At 46.8% G+C, this 18052-nt stretch overlaps 2 protein-coding genes across 2 annotated transcripts; both read right to left on the minus strand.

Moving 5' to 3' along the window:
* Window positions 1–7697: 7697 nt before the first annotated feature.
* LOC122665813 lies at window positions 7698–8165 on the minus strand. Its single transcript, XM_043861948.1, has one exon. The coding sequence runs from the start codon at window positions 8163–8165 to the stop codon at window positions 7698–7700; it is 468 nt and encodes a 155-aa protein (XP_043717883.1).
* Window positions 8166–8342: 177 nt separating this feature from the next.
* Window positions 8343–9368, minus strand: LOC122665814. The gene has a single exon (XM_043861949.1). It carries the CDS (start codon window positions 9366–9368, stop codon window positions 8343–8345), a length of 1026 nt encoding a protein of 341 aa, XP_043717884.1.
* Window positions 9369–18052: the final 8684 nt, after the last annotated feature.

Below are 18052 nucleotides of genomic sequence, written 5' to 3' on the forward strand. Positions count from 1 at the left end.
CGTCACTTTCTTCTTCCAGACGAAGCCACTTTGGTTCCAGTGAAACCAAAACAAGTTAAACGATCTATCGAGGTCTTAGAGCATCATTCGAGTAGGCTTCTACTGGTGGAGGGTCCGAAACCCCCTGTTCTGAAGCCTCCGCCTCCAAATCCTCAAGCTTCCTCTTGTGATCTAAAGGAATTAACATGGTTCACAGCTTCTGCCACCCTTTCTTCCGCCATTGATTTGTCACAATAATCTATATCCACTTAAATACAAAACCCTAAAACCAGCTTGGGCCAAAAAAATCCCACCTAGAGTTTCTAGAAAGTGATAAAATGGTAGAGAAAATGAAACAGAATCTAAGGATGAGAGGAGAGCTGTGTGCGAGAGAGGGGTTATGGGTTCACATAAATGACAGTGAGATAGTGATAATGCGGGGTGAGTGGAACGGAGAATGTGAATGCTGGACTTTCAACATGATTTCCACCGCCATTAGAGCTCAACTCCAAGTGAGAAGAGTTGTAGAGAAGAAACAAAAAGTGATGCGTAGAGGTGGATCTATGGTTGATAATGAAAACATAGATTGAAGGGTGGTGATGGTTAACCGGTCGGACATAAGCTGACTACTAACCATATAATTAATTAAAGGCGAGAAGAAGAAGAAGAAGGGTCGGTTGTCTTCATCGAGGAGACTATAGATTGCAGCGATGATTTGGACGGAGAGAGAAAGAGACGGGTAAGACAAGGACTATGCTATGAAATGTTAGAAACGCCATTTAAAATATCAATTTGCAATACAATCATAAGATTCTAATAACATAAAATGAAATGTCTAGTTTACCCCCACCCAATTGATACTTTTATGTCCCATTACTCGTTTCTTATTAGTCTTTTCACTATTTTGTTATTTTTCTAAACGTAACCCACACTTGGTACATGAATAACAATCCTAAAAAATATCATTATTAAATATAATAAAAAATAAATAATTTATATAATCATGTTGAGTAATGATTATAAAAATTTTCTTTGTTTTTAAATATGTTTTTAGGTCAGGTAAAGGAAATATAGAAAAGTGACACGTTCACTACAAATAAAAGGAGGAGGAGAATAAAGAAAGATACTACTGTGCCACAAGGGCTATAACTTTAAAGAGGGAAGGGGAGAAGAGATGATAATATTAATGGTGGGTGCGTGGCGGAGAGAGGACCACATGAGCAAGGGTCCATTAAACCTTTGCTGTGGAATTTTTTATGTGTTTATAATTATATTGGGAAAGTTCTTTAAGCTTTTCCAATGGTTCCTTTTTAAGGGGTGAGAGATCCACGCCCATCTCTTTCGTGGCTCACGTTCATGTACGTGAACGTACGAGAACGGCTCCCATGTATTCAGATGGAATTCATTCATGTGGGTTCTACAAAGTGAATTCTATCTATACAATTGGGAGCTGTTCTCGTACGCTCACATACGTGATTGTGAATTGGACTGGTGTATTATTATTATTATTATTATGGAGAAAATTTTCATACATGGCTGTGTAAGCCGTGTATGTGAGAGGATGTCTCACAAAGAGTTGAAAAAGTCATAAATCTCCACCCATTAATTAATGCCTTGAAACTCCCACCTTCTCACGTATATAGTTTACACGATCGTGTATGAAAACTTTTCCCTTATTATCATTATTATTATTGTGTATAGATAGGTAGTATTAATAATTATATTGGTACATCGGTAATATCAAATTTCGACGCGGCGTTTACATCAAATATATAGAAAAATGCAATTTGAGTTGAGTTTGACTCTAATCCTTCACACCCTATTATATAAACCCAAGCGATTGTAGATGTGAAAATTCGACCAATAAAAAATCTGAAACAGTTGGATAAGAATTTTCTTGACATTTTTTTTTGTGATCAAATAAGAATATAATTAAATTCCTTTTTTTTAATAATAATAATAAATATATTCACCCAAAAAAATAATAATCATAACTTTACTATAAGAATTTGGACCTTGCGTTCAGACACAGAAGGGATAAAATAATGGTCCTGCTCCCCATGAATGGTGGAAATATTACTTAGATATATGCTTCGGTGCATTTCCATTTGGCCCCGTATTGGCACAACGGACTAAAGGAGAATACCTTTCCTAATAATAAAATAATTCGATCCTATTTTTATTTGGTTCTCACCCTCTTCACCTTGTTTGTAACGAAATTAACAAAATGTTTAAAGAATGCTGCAGCTTCCTCATGCGAATAATTGGCGAATTAAGATACACATTGGCCCCCTCGCGTGGGTTGCATGATTAATAATTAATGGACCAACTTAAGTTGATCGTGTTATTCTGATCTTTTCTTTTATTCTTTGTAATATTTTAACAACTATTTGTTATCTTTGTTGGTCATTTTTTATTTATTTATTTTTAGTGGTTTCTTGAGAGAACGTATCAATGTTGACTTTTCTTGTATCTTCTAAACTTCTTTTAAACCATTTGACAAATTTCATTTGGGGTTCAAACTTATACATGAGTTGGGAATTATGAATAATGGTTTCCTTCATTCTTTCAGGCAAAGATCCCATGGAGGTTTCGGCAGGTATGGTCATCGCTCACTTTTTATCTTGGTTCCATTCAGTGGAGAATCACACACTATTTTCGAGAGGCTAATTCGGCCACTGATGCTCTAGCTAATCAAGCAGCAAAACAACAAATTTCAACCTTTTGGAACTTTGCTTTTTCGGTCATCTCTAGGGTTGTCACTTGGGAAGCTCTCTAAGCCATTCATACTATAGATTCTCTTAATTGAGTTTAGTTTCGGGTGAGTGCCCTTCAGGGATTGCTGTGTATGGTCTTTTGCTAATGGCAACGCCGAAGGTGAAGGGCCAAACATCAGAGAAGTTTTGTATCTGGTAGTTTTCCAGTCATCCTTGTAAATTTTCTTTTCTCATATTAATATACACACTTTGCTGATCTTTACCAAAAAAAAAAGTGAATAATTCATCTTAAACAAAAAGGATAAGTTATATTCAATTCCTAACAAATGGTAATCTCATCTTATAGGCCCCAAATTTGTTGAGGTTGGGCCGGGTAACGTTGCGATATCCCAACCAACCTAGGGCTAGACTGGTCTTGGGTTGAACTAAGGGGACTCTGTTGGTGACAAAAATCCCAAACACTCACACACGAGGATACGCACGTGGTGCGAAACTACGCAGGCATGCCAGAATCTTTGCGCAGGTTCAAACGAGGCCGAAAATAGCCTAATCTGACTTCTAACCAGGCAAGTCGGTCTCCCTCTTGCCTGAGTAGCTCTAAGGTCTTTTGGGTTAAGTCAACAACCGTGAATCACAGCCTGAAATGCTATCGATCTATAAAGGGAAGAGAGATCTGGGACACAAACAATAATGAAACTGAAACAATGAATATACTAATCAATCATACCAAATATGGATGTGAACCTTGTGCATGCACCCTCGTCACTCCAAGCATGTGACCGTACATTCCTTCAGCCCAAATAATGACAAAAACAGCAAAGAACGAAGTAATAGACAAAAATCAGTAATGTAAAGAAGATAAAAAATGAATGCTGGTCTTGTCAGGTGTGTTTGTGTGTCCTTTTCAGATCCGTTGCCTTCCTTATATAAGATACGCATTCCCTGTTATCAGTTCGCTCAGTTACTCCCACCAGAGCTACTCTTTTCGGTCCATGCTTCTCAGCTCCAATCAAGTGCTGCCACGCGCCCCCACCAAGCCTATCTTGCCTCCAACAGCCAAGGCAGTGGTAGTGTCCAACCCTGCTGCAGTCCTTCACTGCTTTTGGGCGATGCGGTTCCTTGTTCAATACCCCCTGCGCCTGCGACATGTGGCCTGACCCTTAGCCGATGGGGCGCAGTCACATTCCACGCTTCCCCCTTGACTCACGGCACACGTCCTGGCAGTCCAGCCTTGACTCACCTAGCCCGGCCTGACCTGAACCGACGGGTTCTGGCCGTAAACAATGCCCCTCACAATCTCCTTGAGCGGCGCTACGTGGCCCAAGCTCATAAGGGGGTTGTGCTAGTTGGGAAGGCCGAAACGGCAGTTGCTCCTGGCTGATTCCTTGTGCCAAACCTTTCTGCGTCTTCATCTTCTCGGTCAATTAGCATGTTTGAATTTCAAACTTCCCGCTGCCATAAATGGTGGCTCAATTTCCACCTTGCATTTAGAACCCTAGCTCATTCACGAGGGTTCCCCTAAAAGCCTCGCCTTTGCCTTCTCTTTCTGCTCTAAACCTTTCAGTTGTCCAAGCTTCTCCTTCTTGATGCCAAGGCCAAAAGACCTGCAGAATCTGCGGTGGCACAAGAGGTGGAAACCACATTGGGGTAAAAGTAGTCATTCCTGCCTGCCACGGTCCAAACCAAGGTATAAATCTCTTGCCCTGAGCCTTCTATCTTCAAGCTAGGCCCTGCTTTTGTCTCTCGCCCCACCAGTCTTTCCAATTTTCCCAAATACGAGCGGGAGGGACTACTCTTTCAGTCGCATGCCCCCTTGTAGCTCAAGGACAAAGCCTTTGGGCGACTATGGCCCCATTACCTCCCAGATTGGAAAACCTGGGTCGATCTGGTGGTCTGTGACTGCTCTGACCTGTTGATCGAACTTGGTATCCTGTATGCCTTTCAGCTTTCAACCACTTCCGTCCCCCTTTACCACCCCTTGCTCCAGGCTGCTTTTCAGTTCTAGTCACGGTCCTCAAACACCTTCCATTTTCATTTTGGGATGGTAGCCCCCACCCTTCTGGATGTTGGAGCCCTCACCAGTCTAAGGCCGAAGGCAAGGAATTTAATGGTTCCACCCCTAGCCTGAAGGATGACCAATGGATTGAGATAGATCACGGCCTTGAACTTACTAAGCCTGCAAGCTACAACGTCTATTTGCGAACCTATCGTTAAACCCGCGGCTTCGTTTCACCCTTGGAGCTTCCGACCTTCTTCCTGTTCTGGATCTGCCGCTATGTGGCCTGCGTCCATTCGAACTAAGATTTTTAAGACCTACCTTCGCCTGGCCAACGCTCTGGTGCAAGGCTGTGTGGTCTACCTAGCTTCTTTCACCCTGGCCGCCCTTTTTTGGGGCTGCAATGACATCACTAAGTCTGACTTTGCCTACGGCGGTGGCCCGTTCTGGCTCCTCCAGATGTGGCTCCATGCCTACTTCACCGACTTGTATGCTGTGCCCTCATCGCTTCCAATCCAGACTGTGGCCGGGTACCTATTCACCTCGTCCCCTCATCACGACCTGAAAACCCTGTAGGAATACTATAACTTCTTTTCCTCTTTTGAGCCCGATCCGAATGGCTATTTCTTCCTTCCCTTCCACACACAAGAGGCCGTTCCCACATGGCTCTTGCTAGCCCTTAACCATCCTACGTCCTCCCTGCCCTTGTGGGGCAAGTTCCTGGTTTGTCGCAATCTTCACTTCAGAGTTACCCTAGAGCCATTGGGGGACAACACCTGCGGCTTGGAGATGTACAATCCTCATTACTATGCGTGCCAGTTCGGGTTTTGCCAAACGATCCCTTGCCCCAACTATTACTCCATCACGGATTATGAGCTGGACAGGATGGTATACTCAGATGTGGCCAACATGCTTCGGGCCTCAACCATGAGTACCCTGGTCCTTTCTTAGTTCGAACTCCAGTTCTTTATCAGGAAGCCTGTAGCCTCTGAGGAATTTTCAGCCTGGTGGGGAGCATACTTCTCTTCACTCCTCCAGCCTCGGCCTCGTCAGAAAAGCAGCAAGCTTCTCCCTTCATCCTCAAGCACTGCTAGCCACCAGACCGTTGCCCCAAAGCGAAAGAAAGCACCAGCCCCCAAGCAGCCCGTTGGTAAGCATCGCACCTTGCCTCCCCTGTTTTGTTTCCCCCGGCCATTCTGTCGATTGACGTTCTGGTGATCACAGCTAAATCTTCAGTCCAGCCTACCTCCTCTGTTCAATCAGCCCAAAGTGACCATGGGTCATAGCCAAAAGACGACAAAGAGTCCAAGGAAGAGCCTCCCCAAATAAGCAACAAGGTCAAAAGTGTCAGCCCTTCAAAGGTCGCTTAGCGCCAGGCCTCTCTCCCAGATGTATTTCAAAAAGACTAGACTGCAACCACCAGGCCTCATGCCCCTACAGCATCCCCTTTGGCCACCTCTCATTCGGTGCTTCTGAAGGACCGCACTCGGTCCAGCATGCATCTGAAATAGGCCATCTCTACTAAGCCCACCCAAGTTGTACTCACTAGTTCCTTAGTGTTCAAATCCTCTAATGGCTCCCCCGAAAGCGAGACCAAAGAAGAAGAACCTGGCGCCGACGTACTCGGTGGCCATGAGGTGGCCGAGCCTCACGGGTCTAGGACCCCTATCCATGAGCGAGATCACCCCTCCTTATCGGGCCAAGTAGCCCCTGTGGCGGCTCCAACGGTATGTGTGCCCTAGACCGATTGCTGTCTTCCTCGTACTATCAATGCTGACATTTTTTCCTTTTCTCTTCAGGTTGTCAGCTTGGAAGCACTCCTAGCTGATCTAAGTTCCTTTGATGATGAGAAAGATGCCAGTGACCCCTCAGGCTTCGGATCCGTGTCCGTTCCTGTCCAGGTGATCGAAGCAAAAATGCTCCTGCACTCCTTCCTGCAATCCCCTTTTCACGAGGCCGTGGGTGTTGGGAACCTAACAACCATTGCCGAAGCACTTCAGACACTGCTGTCCCTGCCAGACCTCCCTACCACGGTCAAAGAATGGTTGGACAACGTCTTGGCTTTCATGTTTGACGTAAGTACCTCGGCCCTCCTTGTCTCAAGAATGTCCAAGCTCTGAAAGCCGCCCTCAAATAAGGTGATGCCCTGGACGAGAAGGTACGGAAGATGCGAGATGACCTCAAGGCAGTTCTGGATGAAGTAAAAGTAGGGCAAGACAAACTAGCCCGCATGGACTAAGACATCTAAGGCTTGGAAGCCCAACTTGCGAAACTTCAGTCTGATAGGGCCACTCTGGATCAGCAAGTTCAGGGGAGACTACTTGGTTCCCAAACCGTGTCAACAGAAGCGGCCTCCGTCAAGGCCCAAGCCAAGCAACAAAGGCCATTGAGGTCGAGCCATGAAGTCAACCTGGTCATAGCCAATGAGCGCCTGCTAGTGATGGAGAAAAAATAGAGTGAGATCCAAGGATCCACCCCCCAAGACTTTTTTAAGTAGGCCTGCGTGCCTTCCCTCCCCCTCTATAATGGCCTGAGAAGGACACTCGAACATTACTTCGCTTGTCTTCTGTTTCCCTTTGTACTGTTTCGACCCACTTGGGCCGTGCTTCTTTGCCTTTGTGAATAGAACTTACACTTCCTTCTTTTTACCCCTTGGCCTTACCTCGGGGCACTCCATCCCTGCTTTGACATCCCATTGTTCACCCCAGATCCCAGATCATGGGAAGAAAAGTTTTAAGGAACTTACCATTGATAGGCCTCATCTAGATGTTTCCCTCCAGGCCTTGCAGCTTATAGGCCCCACCTTATAGTACCTGGCAGACCGTACATGGTCCTTCCCATGTCGGGGACCACTTGGCCATCCTGGGATCCCTTGCCCCAATTGGGAGCACAGCCTTTAACACGATTTCCCCTTCCTAGAAGTGCTTCAGGTTGATTCTTTTGTTGTAGACCGCCGCAACCCTCTTCTTCTGAACCTGCATCCTATCCAATGCGGCCAGTCGTTCCTAATCCAAGTCATCAAGCTCGGCCAACATTGCCTCGCTGTAGGTCATTGGCATAAGTCCCTGCTGGTACCCCACTCGTGCTGACTTCACACTAATCTCAATTGGAAGCACTGTGTCATGGTCGTACGTCAAAGCAAAGGGCGTAGTGGCCGTGCTGGTTTGCTGTGACGTCCTAAATGCCCAAAGGACTTCAGAGAGCATATCTGCCCACCTTCGTGGGTTGTCGTCCACCACCTTAGCCAAGCACCCCTTCAGAATCTTACTATTGACCTCGGCCTGTCCATTGCCTTGCGCATAGTATGGGGTAGAGTGGGTGAATGTTATTCCCAGCTCAACTGCAAATGCAACGACTTCGTCCGCGGTGAAAATGCTCCCATTGTCACAAGTGATCGTTTCTGGGAGCCCAAATCTATGGATGATATGGCTCTTGAGGACCTGGATGATGTCCGTCTGATTGACTCCCTTCATTGGCACAACTTCAACCTACTTGGTGAAATACTCGATAGCCACGATGATGAAACAATGTCCCCGCGTAGCTGGGAGAGTAATCTTCCCTATAAGGTCCATAGCCCATCCCCTGAACTGCCATGGCTTGATTACCGGGTTAAACTCTACCGCCAACAATCGCTATACCGGACCATGGGTCTAGCATGCCCAACATCCCTTGGCATGTCTCACATAATCCACTGCCACCGTTGGCCAATAATACCCATGGCGCCGGATCAACCATCTCATCTTAGGACCGGTCTGGTGCGCTCCACATATGCCCTCATGCACTTCGGCCATGATCAAAGATGCTTCATTCAGGCTGACGCATTTGAGAAATAAGCCACCTTTCCCCTTTTTATAGAGGTCTCCTCCAATCAGCATGTATCCTGTGGCTTTGTTCCTGATCCTTCTTTCAAACTCTGGTCTAGGGCTGCTCAAATACTGGGTGATTGGCATTCGCCAATCAGGCTGCGTGTCCTTGACGTGATTGACCTCCAACTGACTGTCCTCTAGGATAGAAGACCGTGTCTGCCTCTTGATGACGATGGTCCTTTCCAAACTGCCTTCTGGTAGCCCGATGCTGGACGCTACCTGAGACAGATCGTTTGCAACCTGATTCCTCGACCGTGGGATGTGGCGAACAGCCATGTCCTGGAATCCCTCGATTAGCTTCTTGGCCTGCGCATAATATTCCACCAAATGTTCGCTCTCACACTGATACTCTCCGTCCAGCTGCTTAATTACCAACTGTGAGTCTCCAATGATCTCCACAGTGTCGGCCTTAAGGCCGAGAAGTAGGCCCATCCCAAGTATGAGGGCCTCGTACTCGGCCTGGTTGTTAGAACAAGGGAAATCGAGTTGAAAGGCCACTTGAGTCTTCGTTCCTTCTGGTGACCGTAGCACAACTCCTGCCCCGGTGGCCTGCTCCATCTTGGACCCATCGAAGAAGAGCTTCCAAGGTGTCAGGCCGACGAGGGGTACTTCCACCATACCTCCTTTTGCCACAATAGGAGGGTGATCCGTGAGAAAATCTGCTAACGTCTGTCCCTTGACTGCTTTCTTGGAAACATACTGGAGAGCGAACTCGGTCAGGGCGAGAGTCCACTTTCCAATCCTTCCCCTAGTAATAGGGCGCATGAGCATGTATTTGATGACATCGGTCTGGCAGACCACATTCACCATAGCCTGCAAGAGATAGTACCTAAGCTTGCTGCAGGAGAAAAACAACGCCAAGCAGAGTTTCTCGATGGTAGTGTATTTTCGTTCCACCTCCCATAGTTCGAGATCTCGCCGAGTTTCTTGATTTTTAGAAAAGCCAAGATGAGTGTTTGAGTTAAAATAATACCGCAAGCGTACGGGTCAATCGTAGCTACGGGTCGAACACGAGGAGATATACGCCACTCTATTTAACTAACTTAAAAGTAATGCAAAGTGAACCAAATTAAAGTGTTAAATTAAACTAATTAAATTAATGAAAATTAATGCATCCTAACTCATAAGCATCTAACAAAATTAAGGGATTAAATTGGCGTCCTAACACATGAGCATCTAACCTATCAGACTAAAGCAAATTGAAAGGAATAAAAATACAGCCACACATAATAACCACATAAAAAGGAATAAGGAAATAAAAGTGCATCCACAAACCACAACCATATAAAAAAAAATAAAAGAAATAGAGGGAGAAGAAGAAGAAGATAGAGAGAGATAGAGGAGAGGGAGAATGAGATTAAGGGTTTAGAGAATGAGATACCTTGATGTGCTTGAATACTTAAATAAACTCACCATGGCTTCCTCTTCTAAATCTCCATGTCTTGTCATCAACATAGGAACTTAGACTAGGAAGCTTTAAACTAAAACTATTACAACCATTAAACTAGACTTATGAAATCAAAATTAAGAACTTGAAATCAAAACTAAGAACTTAAGCCAAAAATAAGAAAAGAAGAGAAAATTTCACTAAGTGAATGAAGTAAAAATTACACTAAAAAACTGAATTAAAATTGAACTAAAAACTAACTAAAAACTGAACTAAAAAACTAACTTATTACAACCCAAAGGGCAAGGGGTATTTATAGGGGGAAGAGAGGAGAAGAGAGAAGAGGGAAGTGTAGGAGAAATATTCCCTAAGAAAAGAGAATATTCTCTTCTCCTTCCTCTTTTACAATGCCTTGAATCCTAAGAAAAAGAAAAAATAGAAAGAAGAAGAAGAGAAGATTGTTTACATGACCTTCTATTTCAGAAAAGTAAACTTCCAATTCTAACAAGTGCTTCCTTTTCTTTTGTAGATATCTTCTCCAAACAATAAAATCAAAGCATCTTTGACTTTTCAACTTTCCATAGGTGAGAGAATATCTTTCAAAATAAATCTATCCCAAGTAGAATTTCAGAAGTGCCCTTGAGAAGTTGGTGGAGAGAGAGAGTAAGGGTGATGACTAGGATTCCTTCAAGAATAAATAAAATACCCATTCTGTCCTTCAGAAAACGTGGAGCATGGGGTGCTTATATAGGCCTCATCATTGTGTTCCTTGCGAAAAATCACCCAAAATAGACCCAAATTTCGTCCAATTTGGAGTTGGGGAGCCCAAGATATCTCAAGTTGAAGTTGGACTGTCCAAAGCCCTCCAAATGGAATCTTTCGGGTACAAAAAATATAACTTCTGGTTATTTCATTAAGGCCCCTGGAATCCGAACTTTTGCTTCACTTTGTCCCCGGACGACTGTCAATAATTACAAATAAACCGCTGTAGACCATTTTCACGCTTCGTTACGGAAACGGCCGTAACTTCTTCGTTTCAACTCGGAATCAAGTGCCGTTTGAACCATTAAGAAGCTGACTCGATGGGCTACGCATCCATGCCATTAACACCTCTAAATAGCATAAAAACATTTTCTTAGCATCATCTCCTCCATTTTCAAAAGAATTCACCTAAAACCTGAAAAGCACAAGAAAGCACCGAGTAACTCTGTCTAATGTGGTAAAATGTATGCTTTATGCCCTAAGATTTCACACATAAATGTGCTCATCAATGAGACTGCCTGCGAGTCTCAAAAGTGTAATATCTCGACGAGATCTTAGTTTGGATCTCTGTTTTGACCCATTATTTTAACCCACCTACCACTTAAATACCTTACCTAACTCGACAAAACTCGACATATCTCGGCGAGATCTCGGATCTTGGGTCCAGATCTCGGGTTGACCTAAAGTTAAGGCTTCAAATTGGAAAAAAAAAAGGGCACCAACTCGGTGAGATCTTGACTCTTTTTGGTAATTCCAAGAGCCAAGTTGGTACTGAGACCCGAGTTTTAGTACCTTGCACCTCCGTTAAGGCCCGGAGAACACAGCCTGTTCTTTTCTGGTCTCATTATCCTGCGCAAGCAGGCTTCCTATTGAGCCTTCCGCCATAGACATGTACAACTTTAGAGGAACCCCTTTCCTTGGAGGCATTAGGGCCAGAGGCCTAGTTAGGTAAGCTTTTATCTGGTCAAACGCTTCCTGGTGAGCACCATCCCACCTAAAGACTTCGCCGGTTTTAGCTTCAGCAATGGGGAGAAAACCTTCGTCCGGCCCGCAGAGTTGGAAATGAAGCGCCGGAGGAAATTCACCTACCCCAAAAACTTTTGTAGCTCCTTTATATTCGAAGGCGGCCTCGCCTCCTAGATGGCCTTGGCCTTATTTTTGTCTACCTCTATCCCCTTCTGAGATCCAAGAATCCGAGGAAGTTGTTGGTCGGCACTCCAAAGGCACACTTTAATGGGTTCATCTTCAGACCGTGGGTTCTCATCCTGGAGAACACCCTTCTCAAGTGATCAAGATGTTCATGCTCGTGCTTTGACTTGACCACCACGTCGTCGATGTAGACTTCTACGAAGGTACCAATCATGTCATGGAATATCGTATTCATCCCTCTCTGAAGGGTGGCACCGGCGTTCTTCAGCCCGAACGACATGATCAGCCACTCATACCTCCCTAGTGCTCCTGGGCAACGGAAGGCTGTCTTTGGAACATCCTCTTCTGCAATAAAGATCTGATTATACCCAGCATGACCATCCATAAAAGACATGATACGATTCTTTGCGGTTGCATCAACCAGCATATCGGCCACCGGCATCGGGTTCTTATCCTTAGGAGTAGCCTTGTTTAAGTCTCTGAAGTCAATACACACTCTTAGTTTCCCATTCTTCTTCATGATCGAAACTATGTTCGACACCCATTCTACATATCTGGCGGTCCTAATGAAACCTGCCTTAAGCAACCGTTCAATTTCGTCCTTAATTTTTAGAACGACGTCAGGCGCCATTCGTCTGGGCAGTTGTTTTACCAGTCTACAATTTTCCTTAATGGGCAACCGATATTCAACCAAACTTTGGTCTAGACTAGGCATCTCAGAATAATCCCAAGCAAAGCAATCCTTAAAATCTTTTAATAAACTTATAATTTCCTCCCTTAAGTCGGGCAGGAGTAAACCACTAACATAGATAGGCCGGTGGTCTTCTGTCGTTCCTAAATCTACCTCAACCAATAGATCCTGGACCTCTGCCAGTGTTTCCTCCATTTTTGGCAGTGCGGGTGGCAGGTCCTGCAACCTGACTTTGAGACCGATCATCGCCTGCTCTTTGGCCGAAACCTCGGCCACCACACCCGCTTCGTGAGAGATTCTTTACTCCAGGCTTGCAACTGTCAGCCGGCGCATTATATCTGTCATAGCCATCTGGTTTGTCTTCATAAATCATCGTGGTCACTCTTCCTCCGCCGCTCCCCGAGATTCGACAGAGCCCCTGTCCGTGGTTCCTTCAGTTGGAACACTTCCTCCAAGACCAAGGATGAGGTAACCAAGGATGTAGGCTTCCCGTTCTCATCTGCCCCAATGAACTGGATAGGGCCTATGCATCTGTCATATAAGGTGGCCTCCGCATGGCTAGCGACGACCATGAACAGCCTGTTGTCGCCCGTCACTAGCTCAATCTTTCCTCCTTTGCGTCAAAGCACTAGGAGCTGGTGAAGGGACAAAGGGACGCAGGAGTTTGCATGAATCCAGTCTCGCCCTAAAAGGGCATATTAGTTGGCCATGGCATCCATGACGAAGAAAGCTGTCAAGGACGTCTAGTTTTCGACCTTCAGATCAATCGGGAGCACCCCTAGGCTTAGTCGATCCACCCAAAAAGTTTGTGACCGAGACGTCAGCGGGTAATAGGTCGGTCTCATCTTTGCCGAGATGCTTCAGCATTCTTGATGGTAAGATGTTCACTGCTGCGACATTGTCGATAAGAACCATGGCCACAGGTTTGCCATCCATGTGAGACTGGATGTATAATGGCTTTAAATGTAGAGTCATTTCCCGGGTTGGTTCCTCAAATATATCAGCCACCCTTTCCTCGTGGTATCGGGGTGTCAAAAGTGTACTCAGTCTCCCTGGTGTTGACTGTCCTAACATTGTCCTTTAGGTCTTGCTGGTCTGGTTCATCGCGATCCGCCCTCTTCTCAGCCTGCTCTTTAGCGGGTACCAATTTTATCCCTAGGACTCCAGGGGTGAGTCCCCTTCGTCCACGTCCCCTTCCAATTCCATTGCCTGGCCAGGCTAGTACTAGAACGTCCTTGGCAAGAGGTCCACCATCAAAATCTGTACCTAGGCTGGTACTGTACCGAACATCATTTCGACCAAACCATCGAAGTCGATGTCCGACTAGTAGATAGGGCCACTGGTGTCTGCACTATCAACCCTTGGGCTAGCGCTTGTCACTATGTCATCGAAAACATTTGGGCTACTGTCTTCGGTCTTGTAGTTCGATACATCTGGCTACAAAACTCCTTCTCCCCAACAGCAGTACTTGGGCCTTTAGCCCCTGAAGGCTCATTGACTGTCTGGCTATGTTCCCCAAAGCTCACACCTCTCCCATCTTGATTCTAGGGGACTGCATTCCCGCGGCCCTTGTTGGTATGGGCCTGCTGATTGCTCCTTTGGGCCTCCATCTTCCTCTGCCGCCTTCTTTTCTATGATCTGGTCATGTGGACCGGGTCAAGGCTGGCTGGGAACTTTGGGTGTCTTGTAACCTTCCACTCTTCTCCATCCGCCCTAGGGATGACCATCCTCGGCCCGTACCCTTCATGATGCTGAGGGGCCTCCCATCCAGAGCGCTCTGTTCAAAAGTAGTCTAGCCCGTACTGTTCGTATGTCAAGCGCCTTCGTACTAAGACCCTTTCGAGCCGATCTTTGGCCGACGGCCTGGAGGTATGAGTTGCCTGATAGGAAATCGGCCTCATGCCTTGTATGGGTGCCGGGCTTATCTCCTCCTTGGCTCCCAGGGTAGGCCGTTTGCTCTGATCAGACAACGTCTTGCTTGACTGCACTGGGGTCCCCTTCCGATGTCCCTTAATTGGCTAATTGCAACTGGGACAAACATTCCGATGGAGCCTCGGTGCTTCACTCAGCCTGGGTGTATCGATTCCATGTTCTTCCCATCCCCTTAATTCTTCTGGGGGATTGAACTCATAGCGGGTGTTCACAATGGGTTGCTTGCTACGCCTTCGCCGTTTTGGAGCCACGATCCGCTCTTCAGCCCGAGCGGGTGCGTTATTAGATCGACCCATAATAGGTGCACTAGGCTGTTCAGGTGGGGTCAAGAATCCCTGCGTCGTCCCGCCTGTTGTTACCTCCATATCATTCACTGTACTATCGCTACTGGCCTGACTTTGGAAAGGAGTTGCCCACGGGTTTAGCTGAGATCCCTGCGGTCGTACTCGCAGATTTGGCCTGGGTGAGTCACTTGCCTGCCCGAAGTTCCAGGCTGGCGTTGAATCCCCCCTTGGTTCGACCAACTTCAAAAAGTCAGCGCTGACCATGTTAACTAGAAAGGGGTCTTCATCGACCATCATAACTCCCTTTTCCTTCCCTAGGAACTAGAGACGTCCACCTGTAATTGCTTTATGCAAGGCATTCCGTAAAACCACACAGTTAGTAGTAGTATGGGTACGAGTATTGTGCCATTTACAATACTTCTGATCTTTTAATTCGTGACTGGGTGGTATCTGGTGCCCTAGTGGCAACTTGATCTGCTTGTCCTTGAGCAACTGAATGAAAATCAATTCGGCCTTCGAAATGTCAAAGGAGTATGTCACCTTCGAGTCGAAGGTCCTTCGAGGCGCTGTCTTGTACTGCTCGGCCTGGTCATTCGACCTGGTTAAGGCCTTACACACATAGGGCTTCCCTTCTGCTATTTCAGCAGCATCCACCTCAAACTCTACGTAATCAATTTGCTTCTTGTCGCTATTTCCCAGCAATGGGAAAGCATGACCGACAGTATCCTTGTAATGTGTCGCAATAGAGGCTGATTTTCGCTGGCCTTCCTCTTTTAGGAGTTGCTCGTAGGGCGCAACCTGCAGCACCAGTTATCCAAGGTCAGCAAAGTACTGGCCATCGAACCTCTTTCGAAGCTCAAAACTGAGCCCTCCCAAGGCCATCCTCGTGTATTCGGCCTCGGGCAGAGTGGTTGGGCATTTATACTTGGCCGTCTTGAATCGGGTAATGAACCCTTCGACAGCTTCACCCGGCTCTTTGGTCATTTTGGCCAAATCCCCTATGGTGACCTCTGACTCAGTGCGATAGAATTGAGTGTGAAAGAGTTCCTCCATTTCTTACCAACTCTGGACCAAATTAGCGGGCAAGTTGAAGTACCAGGTGAAGGCCGACCCTATTACAGAGTTGGGAAATAGCCTGAGTTTGGTAGCTTCCACCCCGCCCAGGTTGCCGCACTATATTGTAAAGCGGGCTATATGCTCAATGGTGGACAACTTGTCTTCACCCGAGAACTTAGTGAATTCTGGGATTTTGGGGTTTCTTCCAAGGTCTACCGCAGCGAAATATTTAGGGTAGGGCTTCCTATAACCAGGACGTGGAGTCGTCCTGTAAAAAGGATTAATGCTGTCTTGGATGATCCTAGTCAGCTCTCCTCGATAGATTAGCACTGGTGCCCCTTGTACAGCAGGATGCCCTACCGCGTCGGGCGGCCATGGGCTAGCGTGATAGGTCGGGCTAGGCTGAACGTTTGGGAACATCTCCGATCTTTGTTCTAATCCGGGGATGTTTTCCCCGATGCTTACCCCTGTGGTTCTATACCATGGGATGCCGGCACCCGTACTTCTTCGCCCTGGAGGGGGGTATCCTCCTAAGGGGACAACGTTTGCCCCTGTGGCAGCCTTGTTATTGGAACCTGGGCCAGGCCTGGTGCCCCCTGCCTGGGCAGTGCTTACGATAGTTGGCCACTGCATTCCCACAGGGATAGCTGCTATGGGCACGTTACCTGCCCCTAAGGTGGTCGCATGACTGGTGCCCCCGAGGATGCCCGTGGGAGGGCCATTGACCACGTAACTCCCTATGGGGTTAACGGCGCCGGGCGAGGTAGCCTGATATAGGGGGTTGACAAAGGTCGTTGACGGCAGACTAATCCTAGGCCGGTCCCCAATAACAGGGTTCTGGCTCGAGCTACCACCATATGCGGCCTGTGCGGGCAAGCTTATTCGACCTAACTCGGGTCCTCTACCCTCAGCTACCGCGGTAATTCCATCAGGTGGTGCAACTGTTGTGTTCGGTCTTGCCCCTAATGTGGCCTGCTGCCTTAAGGCAACGAGGGTTTCACGGAACTCCTCAAACTTATTCTGCTGGCTGGCCACAGACTTATCGACCTCAACCATCATGTGTCATAAGTCATCGAAAATGGGTCTGAAGACGTCCACCAGCTGCTGTATACTACCCGCGAGGGGGTCTACAGTATCATGCACCCTAACTGCCAGCTGATGCGCTAAGTCATGCCTAGCATTACTACCGTGTGAATCTCATGATTCGTCCTCGGCTTGCTCTGCAATTTCAACCACCGTGGGGTTTTCCATTTCTTCATCTACCATGGTTTTCGTCTGAATACGAGGATGTCCAGGCCCCTTCTTTTGTTTGACCATAGCAGTCGTTGGCTTATGAGGGTCCCACCGGACGTGCCAAAATGTGTTGGTGACAAAAATCCCAAACACTCACACACGGGGATACACACGTGGTGCAAAACAGTGCGGGCGTGCCAGAACCTTTGTGTAGGATCAAATGAGGCCAAAAAACAGCCTAATTTGACTTCTAACCAGGCAAGTCGGTCTCCCTCTTGCCTGAGTAGCTCTAAGGTCTTTTGGGTTAAGCCAACAACCGTGAATCACAGCCTGAAATGCTATCGATCTATGAAGGGAAGAGAGATCTGGGACACAAACAATAATGAAACTGAAACAATGAATATACTAATCAATCATACTAGATATGGATGTGAGCCTTGTGCATGCACCCTCGTCACTCCAAGCATGTGACCGTACATTCCTTCAGCCCAAATAATGACAAAAACAACAAAGAACGAAGTAAAAGACAAAAATCAGTAATGTAAAGAAGATAAAAAATGAATGCTGGTCTTGTCAGGTGTGTTTGTGTGTCCTTTTCAGATCGGTCGCCTTCCTTATATAAGATACGCATTCCCTGTTATTAGTTCGCTCAGTTACTCCCACCAGAGCCACTCTTTTCGGTCCATTCTTCTCAGCTCCAATCAAGTCCTGCCATGCACCCCCACCAAGCCTATCTTGCCTCCAACCGCCAAGGCAGTCATGGGGTCCGCCCCTGCTGCAGTCCTTCACGGCTTTTGGGCGACACGGTTCCTCGCTCAATACCCCCTACGCCTACGACACGTGGCCTGGCCCTTAGCCGATGGGGCGCAGTCACGTTCCACACTTCCCCCTTGGCTCACGACACATGTCCTGGCAGTCCAGCCTTGACCCACCTGGCCTGGCCTGACCTGAACCGACGGGTTCTGGCTGCAAACAGACTCAGAGTTGGACTAGAGTTTTA

This window comes from Telopea speciosissima, chromosome 6, assembly GCF_018873765.1.
Source record: "Telopea speciosissima isolate NSW1024214 ecotype Mountain lineage chromosome 6, Tspe_v1, whole genome shotgun sequence".
Classification (NCBI taxonomy): domain Eukaryota; kingdom Viridiplantae; phylum Streptophyta; class Magnoliopsida; order Proteales; family Proteaceae; genus Telopea; species Telopea speciosissima.

What these genes read in the sequence shown, in the direction of transcription:
- LOC122665813 (XM_043861948.1), bottom strand. Translation starts at nt 8,165, where the DNA reads ATGAAGGGAGTCAATCAGACGGACATCATCCAGGTCCTCAAGAGCCAT.
- LOC122665814 (XM_043861949.1), bottom strand. Translation starts at nt 9,368, where the DNA reads ATGGTGAATGTGGTCTGCCAGACCGATGTCATCAAATACATGCTCATG.